The sequence below is a fragment of the Rhincodon typus genome, chromosome 12 (genome assembly GCF_021869965.1).
Source record: "Rhincodon typus isolate 14 chromosome 12, sRhiTyp1.1, whole genome shotgun sequence".
NCBI classification, from domain to species: domain Eukaryota; kingdom Metazoa; phylum Chordata; class Chondrichthyes; order Orectolobiformes; family Rhincodontidae; genus Rhincodon; species Rhincodon typus.
The window spans coordinates 32,435,835-32,461,347 of record NC_063343.1 but is presented as its reverse complement, the minus strand read 5'-3'; the positions used below and the strand labels follow the sequence as shown (position 1 = coordinate 32,461,347).

General features: G+C 39.1%; 1 protein-coding gene across 1 annotated transcript in view; it reads left to right on the top strand.

Moving 5' to 3' along the window:
* The window catches only part of LOC109911032 (glutamate receptor ionotropic, delta-2-like), a 477,476-nt gene extending 454,488 nt beyond the window's left edge, over positions 1 to 22,988 (top strand). The window contains exons 14-16 of the mRNA XM_048603965.1: positions 17,299 to 17,536; positions 21,254 to 21,334; positions 22,641 to 22,988. Coding sequence (XP_048459922.1) covers positions 17,299 to 17,536; positions 21,254 to 21,334; positions 22,641 to 22,988 — 667 coding nt within the window. The remainder of the gene's footprint in view (positions 1 to 17,298; positions 17,537 to 21,253; positions 21,335 to 22,640) is intronic.
* Positions 22,989 to 25,513: the final 2,525 nt, after the last annotated feature.

Sequence of the window (25,513 nt, the reverse complement as noted above, 5' to 3'; positions counted from 1 at the left end):
GCCAGCCCCGAACGCCAGGAGAACGACAACCTCACCACCACCAGCCCCGAACGCCAGGAGAATGACCTCACTACTGCTGCTGCCACCGGCCCTGATTGGCAGGAAAACACATTGACTGCTGCCAGCCACTTATCGCCTGGAGATCAGCGGGAGAAGCCGCATATGGCAGTCTGCATGTGGCCCGCTCTCGCTGCCGTGCTGGTGCTGCTGACCAACCCACTGCAGAAAAGAAATAAAAAGACCAAAAGGGAAGGAAAATAGAGTGAAAGATAAAGAGCATCTGCAAAAGTAAAACAAAGAAGGAAAGCAGATGAGAGCAGATTGGCTCCAGGCAAGATCCCGCACACAGCCCTATTACTCTGCCACCATCCTGCACTGGAAGGGATTAGACTGGTCAGACGCACCGCCCCCCACCGTCCCTCCCAAGCAAAGTGGAAACAAGTTACCTTCCACCCTGTGGCTCTGCCAGACAAGAAAGAAGGAAGGTAGGGTAGAGTGTGGGGGTAAACAACTCAGGAAATTTAGAAAACAAAAGCGTTACATCAAGTCTTCTAAGTTTTTGGTGCTATTGACAATGCAGCAACCGTAGACTGGTGAGCCAATTTTTAAGATGATTAAACCACATTTTCCAAAGAAGCTGCAATATTTTCATTAGACCATGATACTCTTGTTTTGACAGCAGCTTATCTACTACTGTGGTCAAGGTGCCATGCGATACAAATCCACTACTTGCAATGGCCAAATACTTAATTCTCAGGTCATTCATCTGCAAAGGTTTGCAAATGGATCCATTTCACCTGCAGAAGGATTCACCAGATATTGCTGGACATGAGGGATTTGCTCCCAGTCCCATCATTAATATTGTACTCCTGTCTTTTGCTGCCATCTCTAGTAAGCTCACAGTTGGGCTGTTGGTCAGCCTCATTTCAGCTGCTCTGACTGGCCCTCCTGTATCTCTAGGCCGATGGTCACCCCTACAGGATGACCTCCTGTAAAATTAAACCAACATGCACATTCTGACAGAATGGGGGCATGATCTGGAAATCAGTTCAAAAATTTTCAAAGTACAGAATACCTTGGTGTGAAGCCCTGAAATTTAAATTTGGAAAATGTATTTTGCATTTTCACTGTTAATTAATATTTGTGCCAGTGCTTTCCATTGCCTGAATGGAAAATGTTAAAGTACAACAAATGCATTATTGTAATGCAAGTGAGTTCTAACAGCAAATAAACTTCTGTCGGCATGCTAGAAATATGCAGATAGTCCTAAAGTTGATCCTGTAGATGGGCTGAATTTTTATTTTATATAAAATGTATTGTTCTAATCAGTAAGCAAAATGTACAAACGCACTTCATGAAAGATGTGTATTTAGGTTTTCTGATATGAGTGAAAGAACGCTAATGTAACAATCGGTGGAGTCTGCCCTCTGCAGGAAAGGCAGTACCTGTACTTTATTATCAGCAGGGAGGAAGGTTCCAGTCTATTGGAAGTGCGCTTGGCAGCAGATTACATCATTCCAGCCAGCATGCCGAGAGCAGAGTGCTAATTATGACCATTATGTACTCATAATAGAGCTTCACTATGGTGCCTATAATTGATAGTAATGTGCAAATAGTTTAATTTACTGTCTCATTTCAATATGTTGTATTAAATGTTAAAAGTTTATTGTTTTACAATTTTGTTTTAATCTGAAATTTTTAACAAAGAGAAGTACAAGGTAAACGTATCTTAAAATACATATTTTAGCTGTACATTTAAATTATTCAGTTGTGTGAAAGCTGCAGAATATCATAATAACATAGATGAGAATGCATTTGCAACATAAATGAAAGTGACATATTAAACACTAATACCTGATGTTGGGGTGTTAGACATATGAATTCAATTTTCAAATCTATTGAGTCTGCTGAAGTGAAGAAGGCAAAAATAAGAGGCTTTTCTTACTTCTTGACAGTGACAGGATCAGATACTTTACTAAATGTAATCTGTTCTTTTATTGAACCTTCCCCTTTTCACTGTTAACAGATCAGGTAAAGTGGCAGGCTTGATCCTGTACAAGAAAAAGAAAAGGCTTGATCCTGTCACAAAATATATTAACAATAATTACAATCCAAAAAAATGACTATTACTTGCTTCTTTCATTTTCTTCTGAAATTCTATAACTGACAAGGGGAGAATCAAAGTGGAACAAATAAATGTGTCTCCTTTCCCTTCCACAGAGAACACCCAAATCATTTCACGGTTTGCTCAATAAAAAGAAAAACCTGAAATGCTAGAAATCTGAAACAAAGTCAGAAAGAGCTTGAAGCAGAGTCAGTAACGTTTGAGGGAAAAGACAGTTAAGTGGACTTGGAGAGTTCTTCAGAGGAAAATCATAAGCTTAAACAATGGTATTAATCAGCTGAAAACAAGGGAGAAAATAGGAAAAACAATAGAGTGCACAAAATAGGATAATCCTTGAATCATAAAATTGTTGTCAGGCAATATCAAGAAATGCAAGAGAAATTATGGATACAAAAATTATTGAAAGCTGGCAAGAAAAGGCAAAACAAAAATTAGAGCAAAGGAAAACATATTTTTCTTCGTTAAGTCTGAGTTGTGTGAAGTTATTTGAATGGCTTGTTGCTGTGAGGCCTCGCATATTTTCAAATACTCTTATAAATATCACCAAATTAATTATCAACCATGTCTCTATGGTGTCTCCCGTATCTGAGTTCTACCCTATCTTACCACACTCTGTTCCTGGAAAAACTTGCCACTCAGAGATATCCTGGAATTCACTGGCATCCCTTGTGCCAGCAGCATCTTTAAAAGTCTCTTCTGCACCCAGACAAGTATGGTCAGTTCAGAGCTGCCCTGTAAGGTTTCTCACATTTACCCTGGAGATGGCAAATAGAGAGAAATCATTGCCCTGCTTTGTGGGCAGGGTCCTAGAGGTACTGCTGGTTGTGGCGGTGCCAACCTGAACTTCCACCTTGCCCAAGATCAGCACTGGAGGCCATGGCACCAAACCACGCCAGCCTGGTCTGAGGTTGCCACTTGTCTAAAGCAATTTCAGTCAATTGAAGGAATGTCTAGCATTGTACGAAGAACACCAATGACTTTCTCCAATCCACTAGCATAACTACCACCATCTTCTCTTCAATACCTTCACACTCACTCTATCTCTACTACTGTATCCACCTCCCATCAAAGCACACACTCTACCACTCTCATTACTGCTGGCAACATCCTCCCTCACTCGCTAACATCCAGTCCAACCCTGACAGCACTAACTGTGCATGCCCTCTATGGTGCCTACTCATTCGTTCAAGACATTTCCCTACCTACAGCCACCCATTTTCATCTCCCTAACACCTGCCTGTCTCTCATCTCCGGAGGAAAAGAGCCCATAACAGGGCAAAATAGAGTCAAGACACATTGTGTGCAGCTGCCATTCAACTCCTCATACCTAACGCGGAGAGTATCCTGACTGACCACCCCAAGCACAACTAGGACTGGAGGGGTTGCCTTTTCTTCACTTACTCTGCTGCAGACTCCTGAGTGAATGCTATACCACTTGCCTTGACTAAGGACTGCAGTAAAATGAGCCTGATATCTCTAGCTGAGGAGGCAAAACGCAAAAAAATTAGAGAGAGCCAGGGATACTGTGAATGTTCCAGTGGCTTCAGAGTTGGTGAATGCTATGAGAGCAAGTGAAGAGTACTGAGTTATAGCCTAATCCTACAACCTAACCACAGCGCACAGCGTCCTTGCTGCAGCATTGCAATGATGGTTGTAGAATTGAAGGGCAGAACATCTTGTAAGTGGCTCAAAGACAAATCATGAAGGTGCACGGAACATATTGAATGGCAATGTCCATGCACCATGGGGTTCATGTCACCAGGGCCAATAGAGCATGTCCATTTTCCAACATGGAGGTCGTTCAGAACAAGCAGCAATCTGAACACACCAGGTGCTGACTTTAGATTCTTGTTGAGTGTTCCTGAAGTCTAGGATGTTTGCTGTGTTTGGAAAGATGAGAAGATAGAGTCATACAACATGGAAATCGACCCTTCGGTCCAACTCATCCATGCTGACCATGTTTCCCAAAACTAAAATCGTCCCATTTCCCTGTACTTGGCCCATATCCCTATAAACTTTTCCTATTCATGTACCTGTCCAAATGTCTTTTAAATGTTGTAACTGTACCTGCATCTAGCACTTCAATTGGTAGTTCATTTCATATACGCACCAGCCTCTGTGTGAAAACATTGCCCTTAAGGCCCCTTTTAAATCTTTCTCTTCTCACCTTAAAGATATGCCCTCTGGTTTTGAACATCGCCACTCTAGGAAAAAGACCTTTGCTATTCACCTTATCTATGCCCCTCATGATTTTATAAACCTCGAAAAGATCACCCCTCAACCTTCTAACTGATGAGGTAAGTTTGGTTGTTAACAAGGCATTTAATAAGCAAAGGTCACTGTCAGTTGCTACTTACTGCTACCTTGCAAGAAATCTTCATTTTATAATTTGTTAGAAGCATGAACAATGGTGCGAGGTTCTTCCAATGCCAAGCTGGGTCTTGCCATGTTTGTCACCAGACCTCATTATAGCCCATGGCACTCAGACCCCTGTGAGATACAGTCCAAGGAAAATGTAAAAAACATTCCTCTGATACATTCTTTAATTTTCCCTTCACTCCTTTTCCATCAAAGTGTTTATTACTTATTGTCAATTCTGAAACACAAGAGCTTGAACCTCCAACTGTCTGAAATCTTTCTCTACAGTTTCGGCATTTTCTTTGAATACCTGTTCATGCCACTTCAGAATCTGATGCCGCTCCCACAACTCACTTCAGGGGTGCCCAGGCACAGCTCAGTCCTTGAGGATTGCTACAGCCAGGTCCAGGGAAAGCAGAACCTGCTACTGTAATAGAGAGGAATGATGAGGCTACATGGGGTGATGGAAGTAGAAAAGGAAAAGGCTGCACACAGAAGTGGAGGGGAAAGTTGTAAGCAGGAAGGAGGAAGTTGCAAAGATGTGGGGTGGGGGAAAGGAGGAGTTTACAGGTTCGGGGGGAAGGAAAAGGCTGCAAGGTAGGGCAAAGAAGGAGCTGTACAGGTGGTAGAGGAAAGAATCAGCAAGTTGGGGAGGAGAATGATGAGTTCCACCAGAAACCAGTTTATGTTTGTCATTTGAGCTCATAGTGTGATGCATTTGCCTGTGCTAGAAGCTATATATATTGACACACAAGACACAGTTTTATGCAGGTACAGGAATTTATACACAGTTTGTAATTTTTACATTGTTTGTAAAGGATGTCATGGAAACTGCCAATTTCTGTTGTACCCCCATGGTAACATCATAACCATCCAGAGCATGGCTGGTCTGACAACTAAGATTGGCAGTTAATTCTAACTACTGCACCTCCCTGCCCCTGATACCTAATCAGTCAGCACCCTCTTCTCCTGCTGTATAAATTGGTGTCTTTTTTTCAAGTTTTTTTTTGCACCCTAGTCCTGATAAGTGCCAGATGAAAAACTCTGACTTTGTGTCACATATTAGCAATATTTAAGTTCTGAAATACCAAGCAATTAAAAAGAAAATTGCCAATTTGTCCATGTTTTCATGTACCAATTTTAAAACTATAGTGTCAAGCAAATTACTGTTTTTCTTCTGTGCTGCGGCTTTGTGTTTAATGGAAGGTTAATAATTGATTCTAAATATCCTATATCCCAACTCAAATGCAGAAGTATTTTTACAATCTGATCTAATGGGGCTACTGGACAAATCAGAATTCAGAATTAAATCTGGTTTGATAGATCATATCTTTTTTTGTAATCAACATTATGGCGTTTCCCTGATGCATAAGCGTGCCAGACTGCAGATTTTGTTTATTACACAAAATAAATTTTAAAAAAACAAGATGTCTACATAAAACACAGATTAAAAGTTATTTTTTAAAAAATAATCTACTCCCTAAAGCCGTTATTTCCATTCCCTATCAGAATAGGTTGACTGCTTTTCTTCAGTTCTGGTCCTGTGTACTGTGAAACTTTTTCTGTGAATGCTTACAAATCTGAGACCTTTGTCTTGAAATATTCTCAGCCACCAATGTAGATCTCTAACCAAACACTCCTGGTCTGGAAGTTTTCACAAATTACACTCTTTTGCTGAGATAACTTCACAGATTCACAGGATTATTATGATGCAGAAGGCAGCCATTTGGCCTATCATGCCTGCCCATCTAGTCTGGCTCTATTATCAAATGCTAATCTTCTGCCCTTTCTGTATATCCCTGAAAATCGCTCCTATCCAAATTAACATTCAATTTCCTCTTGAGTTCCACATTTGATCTTGACTCCAAAATATTTCCAGGCAGTGCATTTCATACCCTAACAATTTGCTGTGTCGAGAAAAAACCTCACGTCACCCTTACAACACTTATTTCTTTAAGTCGTCTGAACAATCCCTTCTTTCGAGGACAGACTATACTTATTGTTGACCCTAATCAGGTTTCTTCTGAACTTTTTAAAAGCTTTCCAGTTTCTAGGTTTTTCCAAGCTTACATCAATCGTTAATTATTCTGAACTCAGAAACAAATTAATAGCATTCAATGTATTCTCTCTCCTGTTACACAACCCCACAATATAAATTAACTTTCAGTAACACTCCAGGAGTCTGCTCAGACTCTTGTTTTCTGAAAGATGCTGGTTTAAAACCATTAGTCTGGAAGATTGACCTCCATAGTTATAAAACACTTCAACGAAAGAAGACTGACACCCATATGTCATTAATTTGTAACCAAACTCTTTGTGTCTACATCATCTAAGAAATGAGTTAGTGAGAATAAAAATGGTGCTTTGGAGAACCAAAAAGTAACCTCCAGAATTATAAAACAAGTCTTCAGAAAATATCAAGAAAAAACCCTCAAAGTAATTAAAAACCAAAAGAACTGCGGATGCTGTAAATCAGGAACAAAAACAAAGTTGCTGGAAAAGCTCAGCAGGTCTGGCAGCATCTGTGAAGGAGAAAACAGAACTGAGTTCTGAGGAAGGGTCACCAGACCTGAAACGTTAACTCTGTTTTCTCCTTCACAGATGCTGCCAGACCTGCTGAGCTTTTCCAGCAACTTTGTTTTTGTTCTCAAAGTAATTATGTTGACGTAGGGCCAGGTTCAAAGAAGCAAAGCTAAATGTATAATATGAACAATCAAGTTGTATGCAATAGTCTAACAAAGGTGTTGTTGTAAAGTGCATCATACTAAAACTGAGCTTTTAATGGGCTTTTCAAATGGAAACATAAAGGACACGAGTGAAGAAGTTTGGCTGAACCTACATGATACGGTTGAATTTCACTGTGTCCATGATTTCTATCTCTTGGTGACAGAACGATGTGAAGATTTTGTAGAGGGTTCAGTGGGATTTACTGAAATAGCTCTAGGGATGAAGGATTATGAAAAACTGAGGATGCTGTCTTAAGATCCAAAATCCCTGAGGGAATTTAATGGAGATATATAAAATTATGAAGGATTTTGATAGAATTGATAAACGTTTTTTCAAATGGCTGACGGATAAATATTCAGATGGTCCAGATTTAATTTAAATTGATAGGCAAATGAACCAAAGGCAAGATGAGGAGATCCTTCACAAAGAGTGGTTAGGAATCAGAATGCACTACCTCCCTGGTATCGAGGTGGATACAGATCCAAGGATATTGGAGAAATACTTAGATTAAAACAATGGGTGTGTGAGAGGCTGGAGATGTGGTGGTGCAGAAGTCTGGGACAAAATTAATTTTCCTTCTAAAGATCTGGGGACAGACTTGATTGCCTGAATGGCTTCCTTCTGTCCTTCATTATTGTATTCTATTGGACAAAAAGGTATCACAAAGGAACTCAACACAAGTTGTCAAGGGTTAAATGCGGGCAGGGCGTGAGGTAAGGGGAGAAGCGTCAAGGCTCATAATTTCTCTCTCTGACCCGAAGTTCAATCATTTATCATACCATTGAGGTCAATAAAGAAAATTTTGCTACTCAGACTTTAGGTTTGTTATTTCTTTAACTGTTCATGATACTTACTGCAGTAAGTGCAGCTACCTGATAGTAAGTATTCAGACATTTGTTGCAAGCATCCACTTAAATATAATTAAATTTAGAACTCACATATAAAGAATAAATACTGAAAAGAGAAAATATCCATCAGTGTTACAGAAAAGATAAGAATATAAGGAAAACTATTGCAGTTGCATGTCCTTTAAGAGAACTCATTTTTGCATTTCCTGTGAGCGTGCTATACTCTGCCTATGCTATTCCAGTTTCTTGCCAAAATGGAAAAGAAAAATCCTAGGATGCTGGTAATTGGAGTTAGCATTTGATGGAATGAAACTGATTTACTTTTGATTTACTCCTAACTTTCAAAAATGCACTAGGGAATTCATTAGTGCAGGGTTTTAAGTATTTGACCCCCTGACAAATGTATTGACGCTGAATAAAATTACCAGAATGTGTTCTGTAAACAAGGGAGAAAATTCAATAAGGTTAAGTGCAGCATGCATTATTCATCAAAAATAAACCATGAAGCTTATTGTTGTGTAGCATGTAATAATACAATCATTAAAACAGCAGATTTTTATATTTTTGTGTATTTTTTTCTAATTCCACCTATCTGATGCAATTAATCTCTGAGGCTTATCCAACATCTGTGAAGACACTTTCAGTCAACAACAAAATAATGTTACAACAAAGGAATGAGTTACAAAAATCATGTAAATATGCAGAGTTGTATTTTTGCTTTGAGATTTCTTTTAAGAATCAACAGTCTGCAATGTATGTTATGCACTAAGCCCAGCAAAGCCAATGCATACTGTCTCTAATTTTAACGTATGGCCTATATGGGCTAAGGCATGGCCACAATGAAAATAACTGATTAAGTTGCATTTTAACAGTACAGCAACTTTTATATTCCCTTTTAGGAAATAAAGAACCTCCAAAAGCACTTTGCAGGAGGACTTTTAGACAAACTTAACATCGAATCTCAAATGTAATATTATTTCAAATGTAATATTAGTGCAAGTGACCAATAGGTTGATCAAAGAGACAAATTTTAGGGTATGCCATAAAGGAACAAGAAGAAGAAGAAAGCTGGAGAGGTTTACGAGAATACAACATCGATTGCTTACAATGTTGACACTTGAAAGCGAGGCCACCAGTGGGGGAGCAATTCATATCAGGATGCTTAGGAGGCCAGAATTAGGAAAGAGCAGATACCCAGGAGGCTGTGAGATAAAGGAGATTGTAGAAATGTGGAGGGATTCCGTCAATGGAAGGATTTGACAGCAAGAACTTCAACTTTGAGGACTACTAGAGCCTGATCACCTGTTGAGCCCCTGCTGAAGACATCTCTGTCCACACCCATAAGTTAACATGTTAAATCTGCAGAGAGAGACAGGGAAATATCAGGCAGATCGGCTAGAGGATCCCAGTAGATTGAAATGTAAGATGGATGTGTCTGCCCTTCTAAGGAAGAAACTTGAAACGTTAACTCTGTTTTAACCCCACAAATGCTGCCAGATGTGCTGAGCTTCTCCAACAATTCGTGTTTGCATTTGTTTCAGATCACCAGCATCTGTTGTTCTTTGTTTTATTTTTGAGTCCACACATGCACTATTGCAACGCTAGTCCACCGATAAAAGATGAGGAGGTTCTCCAAAGTGAAAGATGTGGAACGTCTTCCAACATCAGTGGAATGTATTACATTTCAATTTTGCATCTTGCAACTTCTCCCCTAATCAGCAATGTGGGTGAACAGAGATTTCCTGATCCATCAGAGAATCACACAGCTATACATTGGGAATTGGAGGCAATGTTTTACAAATTATTCAAGAGGACACAAGGTAACAATGAGGTCAGGAAAGTAGCCAAGGTCTAGAATGTGGACCCTGAACACACATCTTATGGGAGCAATAGCAGAATCTCAAGGGTATCTATATATTCCAAGAGGGAAAAGACCGACAGGCCATCTAACAACTGTCATTAGCCAGTTACTGAAAGCTATACTGGTGAAGGTACAGATTCCTAGGCTGCTGCTCCTGAAGGGTGATGACGCCAGCAGGAAGAGATTGTGTCTGAAATCAGTCAGGTTCTGGCAAAAGGCTGGAACCTTTCTGAAAGTATCACAGTAACCTGCACAGTCTACGAACAGGAGCTGTGTGTCATAATTGAAGCTGTGCTTGGGGTTCAAGAAGTCACATGTCAACATTTCAGGCCATGAGGTGGACAATAGCAAAATCACATGTCAATTGTCCCCCCCCACCCCTGCTCCCACTCCCCCCATTGGTTGACTGAGATTGTTGGGAGTGCAGCACACAACGATAGTAATGTTTTCTATAGGTTTCACATGTCAAGGGGTATCCCTTGTTATCTAAAATCTATCTTTTGATGGGTCAAGGACCTTTGAAAGAGTTTGGCACCTGTTAGTTGTTCAGGATGTGTAAGTTATTGATAGATCACTGCATTCTGTGGCGTTTGTAGTTAGAAATAACTTGAACATTAAGAGAGTGGAATTCTTTTCTATTCATGAAGACTGTTGGTTCATGACAGAGATTTCTGATTGCCATTTGGGTGCATTCGATTTGCACTCTGAACCTGTAGAAAACCGGTGATGACTGAGAATTTTAATGCCCGTATTGACTGACTCCCAAACATACACCCATTTTGAGTGACTATGACTTGTCTTAAGCCCTCCCGCCAAGACTGCCCACTCCCCTATCCTACAAAATCCAAACCATCTTCAGTTGCTCCTATGACTGTAACCAGTGTCAGCCAGTGAATACAACAGGCACTCCCAAAATCTAAACTGCCCACAGCCTTAAAAATGCCATGGACAGATCCTAACCAACCCCCACCCCCCCTCCCCCACCCCCCCCCTCCCCCGCCCCCCCACCAAATTCAGACTGTGCACAAACAACCCACAACCCCATTTGATATAACTCTATCAATTCAGTATCCATGTGTTGCATTTCTGTTAAAGAAGATGGGTTAAACATGTCAGCCTCATTCACTTTACTTTTATCCTTTATATTTAACATTTCAAAAATTGTATCCAATAATGGAATTTCCAAATCATTTCCCTTCTTCATAGACTTGCCCTTCCACTGTTTAGTTCTATATGCTTAAGATCTAGTCACGACTCAGTCAAAAAAAAAATCCAGGATGTTCCTCCAATAATATCACAGTATCTGGCACGGTGTCTCAGTGGTTAGTACTGCTGCCTCACAGCGCCAGGGACCCGGGTTTGATTCCACCCTCGGGTGACTGTATGTGTGGAGTTTGCACATTCTCCCTGTGTCTGCGTGGGTTTCCTCCGGGTACTCCGGTTTCCTCCCACAGTCCAAAGATATGCAGGCAAGGTGAATTGGCCATGCTAAATTGCCCATAGTGTTCAGGGATGTGTGGGTTATGGGGGATGGGACTGGGTGGGATGCTCCAAGGGTTGTTGTGGACTTGTTGGGCCGAAGTGCCTGTTTCCACACTGTTGGGATTCTGTGATTCTATGATCTTACCTCCATAAGTGAGACCAATAATTTTGAACTATTCCAACTACAACTTCTCCATTCTTTAATCAAACTCTACATGTGTATTCCTCCAATGTATATTTTCTTCATCATTAAACTCTCTGGAAGACAAATAGTATCATCATCCAACATCAGTGACTGAATTACTTTAGTGTCTTTCAATACCTGCGTTAGTATATATCATTGATTCAAAGCATAAGTAAATATCTTTTTTCAAAATTTAAGAAAAATTTCTCCAGTGGTCTGATTTTATTATCACTGTTTAAGCAAGAATTTTCTTAATTGTTCTGAATCATCTATCCCTTCCTGGTATATTCTAAATAAACATATTGTCTCTCAACTGCAGCAACAGTTTTAATACTAAATTCACTTTCTGAAGACCCCTTGAACTTTAATACAATGGCCAGCAGTCTCCCATTTAGCTTCCAGCAATTGTCTTTGGTACGTCCTGTCTTATTACAATGAAGATTTTCTTTCTTTATATCAGACTTTAATAAATTAGGTCCCTTATTGGAATCACAACGATCCTCTAAGCTACTACATTTTTGTTCTTACTTTTAATCTTTATTTTCTGGTTGAGTCATATTGGATTATTCCTTGGGAGTTCAAGCCTTTTAAAGGATATTTCCCTGTCAATCTCTTTCTCCTGTCTTTTTGTTGCTCTTTGTTTTAATCTATCCTCATTTTCCAATTCCAGCTTTTCTATTTCCAGTGTGTCTTTTTTCTTTTGTTTCTCCTTCCTTTCTATTTTGCCTTTTTTCTCACTTTCTTCCAATTTAACCTTTGCATTTCTCTTTTTTTTTCTCACTTTTACCTCTCACTCAAGTTGTTTTCATTTATAAATTCATTGAGAGGTACAGCATGGAAACAGACCCTTCAGTCCAACTCATCCATGCCAACTAGATATCCTAAATAAATCTAGTCCCATTTGCCAGCATTTGGCCCATATCCCTCTAAAACCTTTCTATTCATATTCCCATCCAGATGCCTTTGAAATGTTGTTATTGTACTAGGCTCCACCACTTCTTCTGGCAGCTAATTCCATATATGCACCATCATCTGTGTGAAAAGGTTGTCCCTTAGGTCCCTTTTTGTATCTTTCCCCTTTCACCTTAAACCTATATCCTCTAGTTTTTGGACTCCCTACCCCAGGGAAGAGACCTTGTCTATGTACCCTCTCCATGCCCCTTATGATTTTATAAACTTCTGTAAGGTCACTGCTCAGCCTCCGACACTCCAGGAAAAATAGTCTCAGTCTATTCAGCCTCTCCCAATACCTCAAACCCTCCAACCCTGGCAACATCCTCGTAAATCTTTTCTGAACCCTTTCTAGTTGCATACCATTCTCCCAATAGGAGGGAGCCCAGAATTGCTCACAATGCTCTAAAAGTGGCCAAACCAATGTCCTGTACAGCCACAATGTGACCTCCCAACTCCTATACTCAATACACTGACCAATAAAGACAAGCATGCCAAACACTTTCTTCACGATCCTATCTACCTGCAACATCATTTTCAAGGAGCTCTTGACGTGCACTCCAAGAATCTGGAATTAAGAGTCTCATTGACGACCATTATCAGTTGTCAGGACAAAAACCCATCTGGTTCATTCATGTCCTTTAGGGAAGGAATTCTGCCATCCTTACCTGGTCTGGTCTACATGTAACTCCAGACCCACAGCAATATGGTTGATTCACAATTGCTCTCTGGGCAATATGGAATGGGTAATAAATGCTGGCCTAGCCAGCCATGCCCTCATTCCATGAGTAAATAGAATAAGTTCTGAAGTTCCTGTGAAAATGCAGAGATATTCATGTCCTGGCAGCCCAGTAAAAATCATTGTTCATTTCCTGTACAATTCTCACATTAACCCCTGTGTCAATGTATGTCTCTCCCTGCCAGAATTTACAACCCACAGTGCAACAGTTTCATTCTACTATGTCCTACAGGTACCAGCAGCATGTCTTTGCTGGTTGCAATCAAGAGGGTCCCACAAGGCATACCCTCAATCACCTCTGAGGGAAAGAACCTGGTTGCCTCAGAGGAAGCTGAGGCATGTCTGCCCCTTCACCCCCACCAGCACAGATACCAACATTTCAGTGGGTATTTTCTCTCAACTAGAGTCAGGAGCAGATGCTGGCAAGCACTTCTTCACTGCCACCTCTCCACAGCTGGTCAAGATAGAAATGGCCCAGGCCAGTGGCACTAGTGGTACTGCCAGAGACCAGGCACCTGCTGAAACCCAGGCAGGAGAAAACCGTATCTTGTTGGCCATTTGTGATGACATACTGGACTCAAGCATACACAGGAGATGTGGGCAAGTTTGTTGGTAAGTCTAAACAACCTAATGCAACAGCTACAGGACTGCAGCAGTTTTGAAACCCTACTGCTTCAGGCATAAAACCATCTTGCTGTCTCCATGGACAAGTTGAAAGCTGCCATGGAGAGCCTGGTCCAGGCACCTCCAGGGTCTTTTTGATATTCAGCTCTGTTGTCCTAGCCACCGCTGTCCCAACGCAAACGACAAGGGAATGAGGAACCTTGATGTCAATGTAGGTGCTCTTTCCTCACAAAATGACAGGGTGATGCCAGTAAGCACCGGCCAGAAAAGGAACCAGATATGGGCTTCAACTGGGCTCCTCTCAGGACACTCCAGAGCTGTTTGGCCTTCTGCCTCCACTCTCTCCACTACCCTCAGCCCTGTGGGAATCCAAAGGGCACATTCAGCATGCATAGGCCCTCTAGACACAAATACCCCTGGGATCAGCCAATCAAAGCTCCAAGGGAAATGGGCTGCACTGTACAGCAGCCTCCCTCTTCCCCAAACGTGCATGGACCTAGGGACTGAACTCAGACAAAGTGTGAAGGAGAGAAAGAAGAGGACCTTTTGAGGGCATATAGTGGATGGATGTTACTTGATTGTAAATAAGTTCTCATGTTTGTAAATACATGTTCACTTCTTGCTGTTATGTGTTGCAAATCCCTGTATAGCTCCAAATTCCTGAAGGTACTAAAGTAATCCCTTCTTATCCCTAAACAATATCAGTGAGCCAAGTTGTGAAGTCAGCAGCTGCTGCACCGTTGCATTTAATGGGAGAAATCACAGGGGACTGTGAACTTGACAACTCGGCCCCATTTTTCCAAGTGCACCGACATTGCTCTTGCATCACAGATATCAGTGGGGTTTGGCCAATAGCCTGGGTGAAATGGTCAGATGTGCTTGGGTCAAGGAGTTGGACTGCACAATGTAACTAATGCATGTGCTGTAATGAATGCTGAACTCACAAGTGTGTTTCATCTTTACTGGATAGGGATGTTTTGTCTACTGGTGTTGTCCTTCAAAGGGTCCCTTGTAGCTAAAATGTGCAGACCCCTCCTTCACAGATGTCTGCATTTACCCCAACCACTTCAGGTGTCATTGTAGCCATTTTCTGTTCCATTGTGCATTCTGTTGTGATTTTCAAGATGATGGAAGGCAACAATGGCCTCTCCTCAGAACATGAGATCCAGGCTCAGCCTCACTGGCAGATATATCCTACAGTAAATGGGGTTTCAGCAGATGGTCTGCAGTAGAGAAAAGATGCTGTAGTTTATTTTTGCATTTCAAGATGATCCTAGCATAGTGAATAGTTTGGGAAGACAGAAATAGGGCACAATGATGTTATACGTGCTCCAACCGGATCTGTAAGAGAATGTCTAAATCAGTAGACTATCATATCCAAAGAAATCTACATCCCTTGGAAGTGAAGATGAGGATCAGGGGAAGCCAGCATGGGAGGAAGCACATTGTTTTTGATGTAGATATGAAATTGCTACTCAAAAAAATTTAACCAATGTGAATATTCAATTGTTGAAATTGTATGTTAAATCAAGTAATCCATGTTTAATTCATTATGTATACATGTTTATATTTATGTTTTTGCCCCTTCAAAAATAAGTATCTTTAATATATTCATCATGGCCCTTTAATCACATCTGCGTTGGTAAATTGTGAGACTTTCCCATTTATGCTGCTGTGTATTTGTCGCAGTAGCATAAGTTTTGATTTGAACTTAAATATCTGGAATGCATCAAGCATTCAGAGTATTTTACTTCTGGAGTAATCCCAGAAGGAGACCTCTGCTAGATTTGAATTTGCTTGAAGGTAAAATTAATCATCTGCGCAGCCTTTCTGTCAATCAAACATTATGTGTGGTTTTGTTTTCATCTGACATCTGATTGGCAGTGCAGACTTAGCACATTTTTTTCAAGTAAAATGTACAGTAATTACTTCATTACATGACATGAATTAATAATCTATTTATGATAGCATGAGGGTTGTGAAACTTAAATAATAAGGTGTTTCAAATGGTGAAAATATTTCTCAGGGCCTTTCCACTGAGTCAAACCTCTAGTGAAAGTAAAATATCATCCAGACTCAGTTTCACTTCCTGACATCGTAAAAGTCACTATCAGTAAGTCCCAAAATTATATCTTAATTCATTTAATTATCTTAATTAGTGTAATGTTCCACCTTGAAATATTGATAGACCTATGAACATGTCCAGAGTTTTAGGGCTATGATCCAATTTGAAATAATACTCTTAGTAATATGTTTGGAAATTTTGTATATTTTACATTTATGTAACAAAATGCCATTTTAAAATTTTTTTTAGGCAAATACATTCCTTAGATTTATTCTCTACAATGCATATTTCCCTTCAAGAACACATTACAAGTTCCAAATTATTAAAACAACAGAACGTTTTTTGTATGCAGTTTGCTTTAATTCATTCTGATGAACAAATAATCTTGGCTCTAAAGCTTCTAAAATAATTTTACAATCAGAAAAGAACATTTTAATAAACTTTCATGGAAATAGTTAGTTATTTGTTGCAGGATTAATGCAATAATAAATTAAGTTATAAAACTTTAAGCAAAAAAGAAGGCACTGTAATATACAACTAAAGCAAAAATCCTCAGGGAAAATAATAAAGCACTGCTGACACCAGTTCCACTCTGCATCATTGTTCTTTGGTCCTTCTACTGCCTCTTGCTGTAAATCACAATTACTTCCCATTAAAAACTGGGATAACTGAAACAATTGTTTTTTTCCCATCCTTGGTAAGCTCCATTCTCTCACTACGAATTGCAATTCTTTACTTAGTGCTGTCATGGGTAACAGCTGAATAAACATTTTGTTTTACCTCATATAGAACTTCTACCACCTTATCCTATCCATTGTGAAGGTGTCCTCCTTTTATCGCTAAATTGATCCACTATCTCCTTCAGCCAATTTTCATCCAAAATCCTCATTAATGCCTTTGTTACATAAAAATGACTTGATTTATTCAAATTCACTCATTACCTTATCCCTCTCCATCTCTCTAATCTGTGCTCCAATCCAAAACTGTCCCAAACTTCAAACACTTGAGCATTCCTAACTCTCTTCACATTCAACATTGACAGTTTTGTCTTCAACTATCTGGGTTCTGGGATCAGGGATACGAGTCCTCAGACTTCCCACCTCTTCTTTAAAATCAAGTTACCTATTTCATCAAGCTGTCAGTCACTTCTTCTGAAAACAGCTTCTTTCATATGATGTCAATTCTTGTCTGATTATGCTTTTATGCAATGCTGTGAGATATTTATCTATGTTAAAGATGCTGTATAAATGCATATTGTCATTTGTAAGTAATTAAATCATATCACTCACTGAATGGAATTGACCTTAAACATATTTTCTGCATTTTTAATTCAGGCTTCTAGAACTTGAACAAAGTGGTGAACTGGATGCCCTAAAACAGAAATGGTGGCCCAAAGTTGGGAAATGTGATTTGCAAAGTCATGTTAAGACACATGGAAAAGGAGGCCCAATGGATCTGCAAAACTTTGCTGGAGCATTCTGTTTTCTTGCTTTGGGTGTTATTTTGGCTTTCATTGCTGCTGTGGTAGAAATTTGGTGGAAAGGTGAAAAGAAAACAGACTCTCCTAGAGAGGTAATACTTATAACTCAGATCTCTCAGAAGTCTAGATTTTATACTACAATTAACTCCAAAGATTTAAGCAAATATTTACATAAATCCTCTTACTCTTATGGTGCACTGTTATTTAATTTTCATTTATTTTCTTATACTGAATGGTCATCTATTTAACCATCTTTAAAAAAACAACAAACTTGTTGGAGACTGCAAGTTCCCTCCAAGCTACGCACCATCCTGCCTTGGAACTGTATCACCCTGGAACTCCCTATGTGTACCTAAACTATGTTGACTACAGCAATTCAAGAAGGTGGCTCATCACCACCTTTTCAAGGGCAATTAGTGATAGGCAATAAATTCTGGCTTGACAATGATATTCATATCCCATAAACAATTAAATAAAATATATCAACCTTTTGTTTTGCATGATATATCTGTTTGTTTTTGGAGTGTTCTTATTTTAAAACAGTAATCCTACTGAAACGTCTGGGATGTTAATGAATTTGATATCATGGACAAGCTAAAATAAATTACAAGGCTAAAATAATAGCAGTACTAAGCTACCTGTAATCATTTTGTCATTAGTATAGTTCCATTATATTATTGAACACATTAATATCCACAAACATCTTTCTATGCAAAGCTAATTAATTTTAAAACTTATACTAATGAGTCGATAGGTGCGGTGATGCTTTTTATCCTTGTTTATAGACTATCTAGGAGAAAGTACTCAAAATACAAGAAAATCATGGGGGAAGCAATGGGAAACTATTCCAAGTACTTTCTCTATTGAGTGACTTAAGAGTAAATATTTGTGAGTACTTTGTTAAGACTTTCCTTAAAAACACAAAGGTTTGTTGAATTGATGACAAGTTCCAGTTAAATGGATCAATGTTGAACAGTTTTGGGAGTATATTTGCACAAAGATAGCAGTATAACTTGTGTACTAAATCCCTATAATTTCTCCATAATCAACTTCTGGAAATTCTTGGCTAGTTCATACTCTACTCGCTGGAGTTTAGAAGAATGAGAGGTGATCTCATTGAAGCATATTGGATTCTTAAGGGGCTTGACACAGTAAATGCTGAGAGGGTGTTTCCTCTCATGAGAGAGTCCACGACTAGAGGATACAGTCTCAAAACAAAGGGGTGCGAATTTAAGACTGAGATGAGAAGGAATTTCTTCTCTTGGAGGGTTGTGAGTCTTTGGAACTCCTTGCCTCAGAGAGCTGTGGGGGTAGGGTCCTCAAATATATTTAAATTTAGAGGGAAAATGCAGGAAAATAAATGTGAGGAATGTCAGATCAGCCATGATCCTATTGAATGGTTGAGCAGGCTCGGTGGGCTGAATGCCTATTCCTGTTTCTATTTCCTATGGTCTAATGGTCTTAAATTCAGATGAGTTTTATGTCATTATATGTTGCATGAAGTTTGTAATTTGTATATACCTGAAAGTGAAAAAAGACACATGTAAAATCGCACTCTATACTTCATTTCATTTTCACCTGTTAGGACCCTCTTTTTTTCCTTTATATCCTCTACCCTTATTTTACTGAAGATTTTTCCATTAGATAACTTAAATAATTATTTTTTGCTAGTTTACATAAAGACTATTATTGGATAATTTCTATTAATTAGAGTACAACTTGTTCAGAAAATGAGATTGCTAAGCTAAATTCTCTCCCCTTTGGATGCATTTTATTAATAGAATGATAGAACCACAGAATTTTACAGTACAGAAGGAGGCCATTCAGCTCATTGTGTCTGTACCAGCTCCTGAAAGAGCTACCCAGCTGGTTCCATTCTTAGCCTATCTCCATAGCTCTCTAAATCCATCACTTTGAAATATATATTCAGTTCTCTTTTGAAACTGCCTATGAAATGTACCTCTACTACTCTCCCATGCTGCATGTTCCAAATCCTAACAACTCCTTGAGTAAAGATGTTTCTCCTCATCTTACTCCTAGCTCTCTTGTTGATAATATTCAAATCGTGACCTCAAAGTTACTGACATGCCAACTAGTGGAAGCAGATGATTCTTCTTTACCCTGTCAAAATTGTTCATAATTTTGAAACCTTAATATAGTTCCTCTATTCAAGAAGGGAAATAGAGATAATCCAGGAAACTATAGACCTGTGAGTCTTACATTGGGAAGCTATTGGAGAGAATTTTTAGGATTATGATTTATGCGCATTTGGAAAAGCATGGCCTAATTAGGGACAGTCAGTATGTCTTATTGTAAGGGGAGGTCATGTCTTACTAACCTGATTACATTTTTTGAGGAGGAGATGAAGGTGATTGATGAGGGTACAGCAGTGGATGTTGTCCATATGGATTTTAGTAAGGCTTTTGACAAGGTCCCTCATGGTAGGCTCATCCAGAAGATTAAAATGCATAGGATCTATGGTGAGTTGGCCGCGTGGATTCAGAATTGGCTTGCTCATAGAAGGCAGAGGATAGTGGTGGAAGGTTGTTTCTCAGGCTCGAGGTCCGTGACTTGTGGTGTTCCTGTACTGGGATCTCCACTGTTTGTGATATATATCAATGACTTGGATGAAAATGTAGATGGGTGGGTCAGTAAGTTTGCAGACGATACAAAGATCGGTGGAGTTGTGGATAGTGTAGAAGGTTCTGAAAGGATACATTGGGACATAGATCAGTTGCAGATATGGGCAGAGAAATGGCAGATGGAGTTTAATTCATGTAAGTGTGAGGTGCTGTACTCTGGCTAATCAAATATAAAGGAGAAATATATAGTTAATGGCGGGACCAGAACTGCATTGATATACGGAGGGATCTTACAGTTGATGTCCATAACTCCCTGAAAGTAGTCACGCAAGCATATAGGGTGGTGAAGAAGGCGTATGGCATGCTTGCCTTTCTTGGTCAGGGAATTGAGTACAAGAGTCAGGATAGCACTTTGGAGCTTTATAAGACTTTGGTTAGGCCACAATTAGAGTACTGTTTTCAATTCTGGCTGCCACATTGCAGGAAGGATGTGGAGGTTTTGAAGAGAGCGCAGAAGAGGTTTATCAGGATGCTGCCTGGATTAGAGGGCATGAACTATAAGGGGAAGCTAGAAAAACTCATGTTGATTTCTCTGGAGCGTCAGAGGTTGCGGGGAGATGTGATAGAAGTCAGTAAAATGATGAGATGCATAGATAGGGTTGATGGTCAGAATCTTTTTCATGGAGTTGATATGTCTAAGACAAGGGGGCATGCATTCGAGGTGAGAGGGGCAAGTTCAAAGGAGATGTGAGGGGTGAACTTTTTACATAGAGAGTGGAAGGAGTGGGGAACATGCTACCAGGGGTGGTGGTGGAGGCAGATACAATTAGGGTCTTTAAGAGACTTTTAGAGAAGCACATGAATATGCAAGGAAAGGAGGGATATGGACGAAGGGCAGGAAGAAGGGATTAGTTTCATTTGGTGTCATATTTGGCACAACATTATGGGTTGAAGGGCTCGTTCCAGTACTGTACAGTTCTATGTTCTATGTTTATTAGTTTTTCAATTAAGGAAATTAGGCTATGAGTCTCTAGTTCTCTGATATGACTTAATTACCCTTAGAAGGAGCAACAATGGATGTGATTATACCTTGAAGATTGGCTGTGGTCACCCCAGCTTAATGTTTGAGGGCAATTCCACCAAATTATTTTTTGTGTGACACCCTTTAATTAGTGAGGTGAGCCCTCCGTCCAATTGCAGTAAGAAATCCTGTCTCCTCTTATCTAGGCCAGCAGCTCTGTTCAACATCAGGATTGGTGGCTAATGCCAGAATTGCAAAAGGCCCAGGAGGAAGAACCCCAATCCCAGGTAGGTTTGGGTTCTCAGCGGGGGTGGGCTGCCAAGTTCAAGCAAGGAAGGTGGAGGGACATGTTGGACAAGGAAGGGGAAAGGGTTGTCATGGGAAGGAAAAGTTGAGGGCCTTATTTGGTCTGCAGGTGGGCTCAACATCCACCATCTGTAAAATCATGGCAGAACTAAGCGGGTAGGCTGATGGTGAGTACTGAACTGATGGCCTGATACTCCTCTTTACAGGTGGATACCTGTTTTCCTCCCCACAGTTGGTGCCTAATATTAAGCCCTCTGTTTGGCAGTTTCCAGTCTGCAGAATCTTCTCACTGAACAATGATTTTTTCAACAGGATTTCCATTTCCTTATTAATCTTCCCTGTTTCGTGACGGACCACAGAGTACAGTTCACTGATTCTGAGGGATATTTTAGACTTTCAGTACTTTCAACCTGTTTAAAGCCACTCTTTTGCTATTTCTCAAATATTCATGATGTACACAGTATTTATTTAATGTTGAAACAGTGGGTGGAAGTCTTTAGTCCTATAGCAGGCATGAATAAACATGGCCAGGGGAGCCTAATTGGGTGAGAGTCAAAAATTCAGAATCTTAATACCGGGATAAACTTTAGCCATCAATTTATCTAACATTGAAAGTTGAGCAAACCCTCTTGATTTCAGGTGCCAGGAAGCCTATCTGAATGCATTTGCACCTCATTGTAGGTAAAACTAATTGGGATGAAGTGCTATCCCAGTTAGGTTCTGTCCAATAGAGAAATTCATGCCTCTAGATATCCAATTGCATATAAGGTGCATGTATGTTGACGCACACTTGACGCTCAACTGCACCTTCACCATCCTATGGCCAGGATAGTTTCAATCAGTTACCTCCTATCCCTCCAAGAGAATGACATTCTTCGCCTCTCAGTAATATATGACCAACTTCTAATCATGAGACTATTTTGCCTGGAGATTTCACCCAGGGGAAATACCCTTCCCCTATGCACCCAGAATCTCTATTTTTCCAATATTCCAACCACTGTTTGTGTTCATTACATGAGCCCTTATAAAACTGAACTTTATCCATCCAAAGTTCAATGCCATGGTTTGGTAAATTATGTATACTGAGGTAAAAAAGTGCATTTTATAGACTCCCTCCCCAACAAAATCTGAGAACTGTCTGCATCATACTTATAACTTAAGAATCATTTCTCCTTTTCCAAAACTACAGAACTTCAGATATGTTTAATTTTTTCATTGATTATTCCAAATTATTTTAATTATTTTATGTTAAAGTAATTTTTTGCTTTGTTTTCCCTCTGTATGCAGGAGGACAATGAAATCGAAATCGATCAGTTCCAGAAACAAACAGATGATTTCTCTAAAGTCAGTGAGAGCTCTGTTAAATTTTCACCATCATTTGTAGACTTGAATTCATTTGAACTATCTATAATGCCAACTGGTGAAAATCAAGAACAATATAGTGATTTCAGGAACACTAATTTGACAATGTCAACCTTCATACCTGAGCAGATGCGGAGGACAAGCACATGTAGCTTATCAGCTAAGACTTCATCTGGATTGCCACTGAGTGGTACAGCTGGTCAACAAACTGCACAATACGTATGCACATCACAAAATGAGAGAGATTGTAGCAGTCCTTCTTCCTTCCTCTGATCCTAATTAAGTACAGCCCTAAGAAATGTGAGTTTCTCAGTATTGTAAGTGAACTTCTTTTCAGAAGGATTTGCCATGTGCAGTTATAAGTCTTGTTGGATCAATCTGATTGCATTGTTCAGAAGATTAACAATCACATGCATGTTCTACATGATCCCACGCAATTCTTAAAAGAGTAGAACTCTCATATTGTTACAGCCAATTTGCCATTTAATTTTACAATGTATGAATGTATAGATTTTCATCCCAGGTTTAGTTCCATTCTTCTCTTTATTTTCAATTTCATCCTACCCTACAAATCATTTGCAGCTCAAAAAGAGTGGACAGATGACCTTCCTAGACCTCCACCAGTACTGCTGTAATCTTGATCATCAAGATACATACAAAAGCAAGGGGAAATAATGTCTGCTGAGGAAGTGCCTAATCTCAAACTCATCTTTCAATATTAAGTAGACTATGTCAATAAGCAATGTTCACCAAAAATGAAGTCAAATTATTAGAAATTAAAGAAACAAATAAAATCAATCAAAAAAATATGAATATAAGAAGAAAAGACGACAGTCAGAAAGATGCTGTCTTAATATCAGAACTAATTATCTCTGAAGATATTTGAGATAATAAGAAGGTATTCTTTTTGTGGCATAGTGAAAGAAAAGTTTTGTGTGGAGATACATGTGCTGCTTAGTTACTTATGTCTATCTGAAATGCTTCAATCCAGAAAAATGTATATTACATTGGCTCTATGATGGTACAAAATGATGCACTTTAGAGAAGGTAATAGAAACAGTGTTAAATTTATCAATTTTATAGCAACAAATACATTAAAATATAAATGGTATGACATTAATTTCACCATATTATGAGTAAAATAAAATTACAAAGTCTAATGCTCATTATAAACTGGCAGCACCAAATGAGGTGGTCATTTTTTTAGCCTGTATACTTTTTTGAGAATTTTTAGAAATTTTTTCTATGAAGCACAATTTAAGGTCATTAATTTATCTAGTGCATAATTTGCTGAAATTCTGCTCCTGTAAAAAAAAATGTTTCCGAGATAATACGTATTTTTTTTACCCATGCTCAAGATATATAAGCAGCTCAATATTGTGTCTGATGATAAAATTGTACGGACTAGCTAGGGGGCAGCATCCTTCTGTGTAAGAGATTAAACAAAGTGTCTGAAGAATCTGTTGGATTATTCAGACGCTTGAGCTATAATTTTACATCATATGATTTACTGTCAATCTCCTTATAAACTTCAAATGATTTTTGAATGTACGATATTGACTATTTAAAATAAACTGACCCCTAGTATTTGTTTCTGTTATGACTATTACAAGGGTAATAAAAAATAACGGCCCAGCTGTAAATGACTTGATATATAAGACTCCAATGCTGGACTCAGTTGAGAAGGTTTTAGCTTTGTAGCAATGGTAAAACAGTGTTTGAAATTCTTAGTATTTTATTTTAATTTTAAGTATGAAAATTGCTATCAAAGAAAATAATTTTGTCTAAAATAACCATTGGATCCATCCTACACATAAACTTTAATTACTATTTTGGAATTCTAAACAAACAACATGTTAACTTTACTGTAAGAAGGCAAGATATAGCTACCCAGTGTTCATGACTTGTACTTGTTTACTACGAAAAGTACAGAACTTTATAAAAGGATTTGTAATGTCAAATGTGGACAAATTTTGACTAGGCTTTGAAATGAGTTATGAGGAGGATAGTATGTTTGATATCTCAAGGAAGCTAAATTTAATCAGAGAAAGAAAGTTATTAAAAGTAACCAAAGCAGAATGCTAGTAATAGAGAAAACAATGGCACTGAAGAGTGGCATAAAGTAGAATCAAATAGCTTCCATGCCAAGGTTTCAAAAAAACATTTTTTGCAGATATCCGAACTACATTCTTCCAAATTCTCTCAGTTCAGGTACTATTGCTTTAGATAGGAAATTTGCACAGCAGCCCACAATTTAAGAGAGGTGATAGAGGATGACAATGGATTTCAAAATTATTTAGGCGAGAAGTGGTGTAGTGGACAGTGAAGAAGGTTACATCAGAGTACAATGAGACCTTGATCAGATTGGTCAATGGGCCCAGTAGTGGCAGATGGAGTTTAATCTAGGTAAATATGAGGTGTTACATTTTGGTAAGGCATATCAGGCCAGGATTTATACACTTAATGGTGAGGACCTGGAGAGTGTTGCTGAACATAGAGACCTTGGAGTGCAGGTTCATAGTTCATGAAACTGGGGTTGCAGGTGGGCAGGGTATTGAAGAAGGTGTTTGATATGCTTGCCTTTATTGGTCAATGCATAGAATATAGGAGTTGGGAGGTCATGCGTGGCTGTACAGGACATTGATTAGGCCATTTTTGGAATACTGCATTCAATTCTGGTCTCTCTGCTATAGGAAAGAGATTGTGAAACTTGAAAGGGTTCAGAAAAGATTTACAAGGACATTCAGAGATAGTAGGAACTGCAGATGCTGGAGAATCTGAGATAACAAGGTGTAGAG